The sequence below is a fragment of the Bidens hawaiensis genome, unplaced genomic scaffold (assembly GCF_021521415.1).
Source record: "Bidens hawaiensis isolate Kalapana, Puna unplaced genomic scaffold, B.hawaiensis_p1.1 tig00004357_1, whole genome shotgun sequence".
NCBI lineage: Eukaryota > Viridiplantae > Streptophyta > Magnoliopsida > Asterales > Asteraceae > Bidens > Bidens hawaiensis.
Window position 1 is genome coordinate 1,051,928 of NW_027491262.1, and position 9,570 is coordinate 1,061,497.

The 9,570-nt window shown below is 33.3% G+C and overlaps 1 protein-coding gene across 1 annotated transcript; it reads left to right on the top strand.

Moving 5' to 3' along the window:
* The first annotated feature begins 1,626 nt into the window (after positions 1-1,626).
* Positions 1,627-3,766, top strand: LOC143626314 (transcription factor bHLH18-like). The gene is made up of 4 exons (XM_077096445.1): positions 1,627-1,690; positions 1,932-2,393; positions 2,986-3,354; positions 3,704-3,766. Exons 1-4 carry the CDS (start codon positions 1,655-1,657, stop codon positions 3,764-3,766), a joined length of 930 nt encoding a protein of 309 aa, XP_076952560.1. The 5' UTR covers positions 1,627-1,654.
* Positions 3,767-9,570: the final 5,804 nt, after the last annotated feature.

Below are 9,570 nucleotides of genomic sequence, written 5' to 3' on the forward strand. Positions count from 1 at the left end.
ATTCTTATTAGTTTTGATTTCAATTCATATCAGTTCCGACAAAATCGTAACTAGAGTTTGATTTTGATGAATACCTATTTGAGCGTATTTGGGATTTGAGCGTAATTGGAATAAAAACCAATTTAAGCGTAATTGGATTTGAGCGTATTTAATTGGAATTTGATTTAATTGTGGGTGGATTTAAACGTCAGTCGTCAATAAAAGTCAATTTTGAAAAAAACATAGCATCGGAACTGTATTGTATTGAATATATGATAATTAGGAGCAAACTTAAACTTGGTGGCTTTGCTGCAATATCAAATAAAATACTTTGATACGACAATTGAGCACTACAAATTGAACCACAATTGAGCGTGATACATTAATTGCAATTTTTGAACCATGCTAAAAAATTGAGCATAAGCTAAATGATTTTGCATACCAATATTGATGAATTCTACTAGCTTTGGACATATAATACAAATCTAAATGATTCAAAGCTGAATATAACTACATCTAATTTTGAATACGGATGAGCTGAACTATTACGGTGGCTCCGGCATCAATTGTTTTTAGCCTCGACACTGTTAGTTTAATAAGGTTACTAATAGTTCAAAATCTTATTCACAAATTGCAACTTGATCTGCAACTTCAATTTTGGATTACCCTCAGTTAATTAGTTTGATTGAAATCGTAAGTCAAATGCAAAATTAGATTTAAGTTTATTTATGAATATGCCAACGCGTGTTTTTAAATTTGGCTTTGAGCATAATTCGCCTACGTTTTTTTGTACTAAGAATTATTGTACAATAACTTAACTCTCTCTCCATATATAATATGTGTGTTTGTCTATGTGTACGCGTGTTATAAATACACACGCATATATGCGTGTCTGTATAATTATACACATTCGTAAAGGAAGAATCTATGAAAAAATCTATATATTGTGAAAACATACACATGTGCAGTTAAATAATAAAAAAACTTATTGTTTTCAACAACATAATCCACCTATATATGCGTATATAAGAGTTAGAGACTTATAGAACTTTAGAAACATGAATTATTAAAAAAAAAAAAAAGTAAAAGTAAAATTTTAATGGTTTATATTTGCTGGTGACCAAAAATAATCTCTCACCCTATATATGCATAAGACCAAGATCTCAAAATTAAAACAGTGTTTTTTTCTCAAAGGTAATTCTTCTCCCTTTCCCCACTTGGCCTCCTGTCTCACAACTACTCTCTAGTCTTATTTCAGTTCTATGTGAGGACTGATTTTCAAGATTATCATATCAAATCATGAGCATCTAATTTGTGTATTTCTTTGTTTTCAATATATATCAAGCATGAAGAACTTAGTAGTAATATTTATTTTAAACTTTCTAGCTAGGTTAAGTTATATGTATGAGGTTTCTGAGTAGTCAAAAAAGAAAAAAAATTGGCAAATTTCTACTCCTCAAGTTCTCATGATATATGTTTTAGTACTTCGCAACATCTTTTCTCTAGGAAATTAAATTTCCATCATCAAATTTCAGGTGGCAAATTGTGCATGATGGTTTGTGATATATGTGCTGGTTATATATCCAATGAAAGCATGTCATATGCATGTTCATCTTATAATATCTAATGAAATCTCTGTTGTTACAGTTTACTTACACTGACACATATTTAAGCCATGGACATGCCTTCATCTTGGCTACAAGATCAACTGGTAAGTTAAAGCTGCAAGCAGTAAGTAAACATATTTAAATTTCTTTGTTTTTCTGATCCAATTAAATTGTTATAGATTTCATTAAAGTAATGTTTACATCGATATAGAGAAGGCAAGGCAAACGCGCAAGGGCAAAACTAATTATTCGTTTAATATGAATTATCATATATATATATATATACACACACACACTCTTGATCTTTCTATAAATATTTAAATTCCTTTTAATTATTGAATTTAGGAAATGCAAGATCAAGGGTACATGAATCAATATCAGATGAACAAACCTTATAATTACTATAATCCAATGGAGGAGTTCAGTGTTAATTCATTTTCATCAGATAGCTACACAGAAACACCATCTTTTGCTGATCAATCTTTTCAAAATCACAAGTGTCACCAAGAGCCATTTAATTTCAAAAAGGAAGGCGGTATTAGCAAGAAAACTGAAAAATCAAAGCAAAAACTAGTTTCTGATTCTCCTAACTCTTTCACTATATCATTTGGAGATATAACACCTAAAGATGAGTTCCTTTCATTTGGTGATACATACGGTTTCACACCAACCGGCAAGAAAAAGGCTCCGGCTACCGTCCGGAGTCCGATTCAGGTTCAAGATCATGTGTTGGCTGAAAGAAAGAGAAGAGAAAAGTTGGCTCAGCGGTTTATTTCTTTGTCTTCCCTCCTTCCAGACCTGAAAAAGGTAATAATGCCAAATTCCTATCAAAAACATATAAATTTAGTTATAAAATTTTTGTCTCTTTTTAGAGTGAGCACGGTTTTGTTTGGATTGATTTGGGCTAAAACCAAACCAAAAACCAAAACTTCCGTTCTTAAATTTTTTGAAAACCAAAAATTAGTTACTAAAATGTTCTGATGTGTCTTTGGTGTATATCCTGAGATTGACAATTTACACAATTTTGTTTTATTGCATTATTTCTGATAAAGTGTGCCAGTATAATGTCCCTTTGCCCCAATTCTTTTTGACCTCACTAGAATATTTTCAGATGTGGTTTCTTAATGATATTCTAACTAACTTTTGAAGGAAGTACTAGAGAATACAAAAGTTTTATTTATTTGATTCACAATTATTTTATTGTAAATGGTGATTACATGCACTATTTGTAGTGTTTGAAAGGGTGAATCGACATGTTGTTTAGGGAATTAACTGTCCAAACTTAGGTTAACGGACGTTAAATAATACAATTTAATACTAATTACACATTAACATCCTAACTTATGAGGATAAAATCTGAATTACTAATTCCAAGTTTCCAACAACATTTTGGTGACAGATGGATAAAGCTACTGTATTAGAAGATGCAGCTAATTACATCCAAGAACTTGAAACTCGTGTGAAGGAACTCGAGAGAAAGAAGACGCAAGATTCGGTTATAACGGGTAAGAGATCAAGGCATAGTAGTAGTGATGATAATGGCTCATCTTTTAATGAAGCAAACTTTAAAGAGAGTAGCAGCCCTTGTAATCCAGACATCGAAGTGAGAACGTCTGGATGCAATCTACTTGTAGAAATTTATAGCCGAAAAAATGGCATATCATTAGTGAAAGTGCTTAGCGAGATGCAGAAGTTTGGTTTATCTATCATCAGTTGCAGCACCATGCCGTTTGCTGATACCACTCTTCTTGTCACCATTGTTGCTCAGGTTAGCATCTAATTGAATTCATTGTTTTTTCTTGAAGAATGCATTTATCTTATAGCTTATTTAATATAGAGTTATCGGATTCTAATAATCCCAACTTTGAAAATAGGTTGAAAGTTGAGACTGCCTATAAACATTTCTTCAGTTGGAATTAATCCCGGCCAATAGGTCAGGGATTATATTAAAATCTAATAAGCCTTTAATATATAATATTAAATAAGAGAGGCTATAGGAACACCCCTATATATTAAAGTATTAAACACACTTGCTGATTTGATTTATATGACCATATATAGGTGTGCACAGTTTATCGTTTACATGGTTCTAATTTATTTTCTCCCTGTTTCTGCAGAAAAGTGATGACTACAATATGTCATCAGCAGATCTTGTGAAGAACCTGGAGGTAGTTGTTTGAACCTCAAAACAATCTTGGTCTTCTAAGTACACTTAAAAAGGAACTACAGTCCCAAGCACAAGAAGTTAATTCATAATTATATTACAGGGTTCTTAGGTCCTTTTGGACAACATATAACTTCATTTACTATTTATTTATTTATGTACGTAGTGAGCTTCCAAATCTTGATAGTTTCTGATGTTTACCAAGGGTTTTTAGCTACTTTAATTAGTTCTTGTGATGTATTTTGAAAACATCCTTTTGACATTTCTTTGTATATATGCTATAAGCATGGCTTTGAGCATCATGTTAACTTTTTTTAGATCCTTGTAATTAGGCTATCACACTCTCCAAATTTGGAGAGCTCCGATGCTCCACTCTAACGAGACTATGTTGTCTTAACCGGGCCCACGCTGGCTTCAGAATTTGGTATGGGCGTTCCTATGGGAACCATACCGCCGACTGCCACTTGACAGTCGTTGTGCCACCACAAGAGCAAAACTTTTTGGCGTAACACATGGTGGGACAAAAACCTAGGTGAGCTCAGGGTTCGAACTGACAGCCTTTGCAAAAGGTCTAGCTCAAATCCTCCATTACCAATATCCACCTAAAAATAACACAAGTGGGATTCAAACTTGAGTTTCTACCGGAGAATCCAAATTAATCTCCTACCTCTAGACCACAAGTAGGGATGTGGGCAGAGTGGAAATGTGTTCATGAGTAGAGGAGATGCATCCATGATTCAAAATAGGAAAGGGCCTTTTGCAAAATATAGCATGTAACCAAGTTTCTTTTTTTAGTATACTAGTCAATTTTTTAACAATAAATTAAACGAGTGGTAGCGGCGCAGCTTGTTGCCCGCTTGCCTTCTGTTTCGATGTAATCCAATAAACAATCAATAAATTTATTTAAAATTTATTATTAAAAATTAAACCACTCGTTTCATTAATGATGATTTTATTTTTATTATTTTATTAAATTAAATACTAAACATAAGTGTTCTAATATAAACATATATGAATTTAGTTATTATTTTAGAAATTGGCCGGACCAAACGACTTAAAAACTGGTATTGAGTCCAAATGAAGTGTATGGTTGGACTGCATTTCTAAATTAGTACTTTTTCCTTCAAAATCCTACTGATTTATTTACTACATTAGGCTCTATAATTTCAAGATTAAGGATTTTATGTATATTTTGTGAAATATTGCAAATCCGTTACCAATATATCAAGTAGCAACTGAAAACATCACTAAAACTTATGATGCTCAAGCGATAATTGTAGCTACAACCTTAACAATCATGAGCCTAGGTAAGAACTAACGTTGTGTGTTGTTGGAAATAACGTTGTGTATCATTAGAAAGCTAATAAAACAAATATAAATTTAGTTTAAAATATGAAACTTGTAAATAACGTTGTGTTTCGTTAGAAGGTGGGTTGACACGAATACTCTTTTACATACAGCGAAATAAGACCTTATTACGTGAAACCCTTTTGGACCTATTCAAACACTCATAATAAATGTAAGGAACAATCACATATGCTGTTGAAGTTTGCAAATGCGTACTTCTGTAATGACATGAAAGTCCTTTTTCATCATCCTAAGTTCGAAGATTTGAGTTGATAGATATAGAAGATTGAGGTTGATTTCTAATATATAACTTAAAATTTTAATAATTTTAATGGCCCAACGGTTACATTAAATGATCATATAGTTGTTTTAAACTTACGACAAGTACTCACCAAGTGGGAAGGAAGTAGCGGCATCAAGGGAGCCTATTGGTCCCTCTTAAGCCCGGTTCTAGTCCGGTACTCATACCCTGCACCCTAGCAATTTACCAAGGGGATTATCTATTTACCAAGCATAGCTAGTAATTTACTTAGGGGCTTATCTATTTACCAAGTACACATTTACAAACTTCACATTATTACATGCGGGTTAATATAACATTGTTATCAATTTCAGTTGCTTAGTAAAAAACGGGATTTTTTAAAATATTTTCTTCACACTGTTGTTTTGTTTTTTTTGCTTTTAAAGTATTTTCTCTGTTGATTTTTTATTTTTGTAACCAGGCCAATGAGAAAGTAACTAGGCCAATGAAATGATGTTTTAAAGTACTTGTAGCATGCCACATTCCTTTTACAAATAGCCTATAGATCCGAAAGTAGGTGCATCATTACCATCATAGTGTTAAGTTAGAATGTCCAAAACATCACCCCGTACAAAAGGTATGCTGACTTATGCTGTACAATTTTGTACATCTTTATGCCTCTTTTAGTCTTTTATCATCTTTGTTGGAGAATCAAATTTGCTGTGACAATTTCAACTAGTGTAAGACATTCAAGAAAAGATGAAACACAGCAAGAAACAATGATGAAACATTGAAACTCAGGCATAGATTTTAAAAAATATTTGTGTAACCAAACAATGATGACACTTTCTTGAATGTTTTACAAGTTTAAAATCAATTTTAAACTATTAGTTTATTTTTAGCTTTTCTTATATAATCACTTGTGTAAAACCAAACAATCACTACAACAATATGATGGTTTGATGATGAAGACATTTGTCGTCTGTATAGGTTGATCTACACTTATGGCATGCCGTCACCATTTGCCCTAAAGACGTGTTGTTGCCATAAGCCCATAAATTATACAGGAAATGAGAAAAGTAACCCACCATTTAGATTAGGTGTTCTGACGACTTGTCATCGCTATAGTAATTATTTTCCTTTTTCGTTTTCTTTTACAAAACTATTTGCAAAATTTCTAACTACAGTGTTAAGAATTGCAAACTAAGCTGGTCATGGTGTTGATCGTAGATACAGCCAAAATTCAATGTCTTTTCTTTCTTAAATCCAATATATTTTTGGGCTTATTTATTTGACTAGAAAGTGGTTTTCAGTTGTTGCTTTTGGAGGTTTATTTTTTCGTTAGCTCCACCAAATGGTGGTTTGTCATCAACCTATATCAAAATTTTCATATATTATAATCAAAAAGCTCATAATCTAATATTATTACTAAAATAATTTGATTATCACCAATTTTAGAAGTCAGAAAAGTGATTAAAAAACTTTTAATTTCATAAAAAAAATTCAATATTTTTTACTTTTTAACTTTTAATATACTTGTTCTTTTTGTAGAAAGCAAATTCTACAGTGACCTTATTGAAGATATAATATTAAACTACTATTAAACTTTTAATGTCGATCAATGACATAAAGCATGGTCCCTCTACATCTTCTAGAACCCTTTTTAGATGACATTTTAACGTTTTTCCAACTATAATCAATATATTTCACACACTATATATTTTGTAATATGATTAAAATGGTGCTTATTTTGCAATAATTGATTGGTTGTGTGACCACATATAACATGACTGATTATTGTGGGGTTCGATAATATGAAACAACCATATATTGTCACCCATGCATTCAAACTTATGGTTATGGATTTTCTTTAGATCGTTCAACTAAATATACAGACAAATTTATATAATTTTATATTCTCTAGGACTTCTAGATACCGAAGGTTCCATGGCATTCTTTGTCAAAAAGGAATACATATTATATCGGAAAATATAAAGTAATTACTTCAGAAAAAAAATATATAACTGTTTTGTTACCCTACAAACTCTATCAGCTTTATTATATAATTAAAAATCAAACGAATTATTTTTGTTTAGATGTGAGATAACTATGTCCCTTTTCTAGCGAATCGTAATCACCTCTTGCCTTTTTATTATTATTTTTTTTATGTTTGACAAAAACTAGTTGGTCATTAGTGGCCAGAAGCTGATAACTATAGCTTTTTAAATATATTTACGTGTTTGGCAGAGTAGCTAGAACTTTAATAAAATGTATAAAATGATCAAAATTGCATAACAAAAAAAAAACATAATACTAAATGCATATATCTTGAAAGGTTATTTAAGTAATTCTAAATACTACAAGTTTGTAGTTTTTTTAAACGTTACTAGTAGGAGCGTTTCAATATGGAGTTTTTTTCTAACCTAAAAGCTTCAAGTTGTTTCAACCAAACAAAACTTTTAATTGAGCATGATTTTTTTTTTAAAAGTTTGAAGCTAGAAGTTTTTAAAAGCTGCTAAAAGCTCCATACCAAGGAGGTGTTTGGAAGAGCTTCTAAAACTTACTTATTTGTTTGTTAAAAAGCAAAAGGTGTTTGACAAAACTCCTTCAAAAGCTTCAAATTATAGTTTTTCAAAAGTAGTTTTTTCTTTTCAAAAATCAAATAAGAAAATAAGCAATATTAAAAGCTCACGCAAACACCCCCAAATATAATTGTTTATCATGATGTATTAAATAACGATAAATGTGCAAACATTTATAAGTAGGTGTGATAAAACCAAGAGCGCCCTAGCCTATAGAGGTATGACGTTTTCTAAGTTGCTTTGCCCCTTTTGTTCTATGGAGGATGAAGACGCGGATCATCTTTTGGCGAGTTGCCCGTTTTTGATGGCCATTTGGGAAGAGGTTTGTAGGTGGGTCAAAATTCTTAACCCGGGTAATTTTGTGGATACCAAGTCAATCTTGTTTTTTGGGATGATTGGAGTTCAAATAAGGTGAAAAGGAAATTGCTTATTACTATTTTCCTCGCTACATTGTGGAGTTTATGGTGTAATCGTAATAAGAAGATTTTTGATGGCAAAGCTATTTTGTTTCATAAACTATTGGGCGATATAAAATAATTGGCTTTTTTATGGCTCTCTTTAATCTATAAGAGAGTGAAGGTTATGGTTTGATTTTAACTTGGACGGAATGATGTATTAGGTATTTTGGTTCAGTTTTTTGTTCTCTTTGAACTGCATGCCTCCACTAAGACCGCGCAAGAACACCAACCGACGTATGGCTGCTTTTATCGTCAAGAAAATGGCCGCTGTGATTCCCGAACTTGTAACTCAAATCCAAGCTACCCAACCTCCTCCACCCGTGGTTGCACCCGTTGAACCCAAACCCGTATCCTACCCATATAAGCAATTTACTAGTGCCAACCCAACCGAATTCTGGGGTACGAACTGTGTGACTACCTTGTTGCAATGGTTCGAGTCTATGGAGAATGTGTTTAGATATAGCGAGTGCCTCGAAGTGAAAAAGACAAATTTCTCTTCAAGCATGTTTAGAAAAACCGCTCTAACATGGTGGGGTAGTGTCATGCATCTCCAAGGGTCGGAAACGGCTATGGCTCTTCCATGGTCCGACTTCAAGGCACTCATGATGAAGAAGTTTTGTCCCAAACACGAACTTCAAAAGCTTGAGGAGGAATTTTGGAACCTCAAGCAAGATAGTGGTGATAACGCCGCTTACTCACTCCGTTTCCACGAGTTAAGCATTCTCGTCCCTCATTTGGTTACCCCGGCTGAGCGTGAGCTTGAGAAATACATTGGGGGTTTATCTATGCAAATCCGGGACTCAGTCATGAGTAGCAAACCCGTGAATCTTGAGGATGCCATTACTCTAGCCGGTGCGCTATCAGAGAATCATGTGAAAGCGGGTACCCTAACCCTCAAGAAACCAAACGAAAAAGCCAAAGCCGTGCCCGCACCACAAGCCAAGGTTGAACCCGCACCACAAGCCATTAACTACTCCAACTCTTCCCGTCACAACAATAACAACAACAACAAGAAACCCTAAACCAACTACCGAAACTATGTCGTTACCCAACCCCAACCTCAACAACGAACCCAAATTCCACCCCAAACCCGAAAACCCTATACCGGTACCGCCCCACTATGCGACATTTGCCAACTCCATCACCCACCAAACATGCCTTGTCGCCATTGTACCATTTGTAACCGACTTGG

What these genes read in the sequence shown, in the direction of transcription:
- LOC143626314 (XM_077096445.1), top strand. Translation starts at nt 1,655, where the DNA reads ATGGACATGCCTTCATCTTGGCTACAAGATCAACTG. An exon ending in TCCTTCCAGACCTGAAAAAG is followed by an intron (nt 2,394 to 2,985) that starts GTAATAATGCCA and finishes TTTTGGTGACAG; the next exon opens with ATGGATAAAGCTACTGTATT. An exon ending in TTGTCACCATTGTTGCTCAG is followed by an intron (nt 3,355 to 3,703) that starts GTTAGCATCTAA and finishes CTGTTTCTGCAG; the next exon opens with AAAAGTGATGACTACAATAT.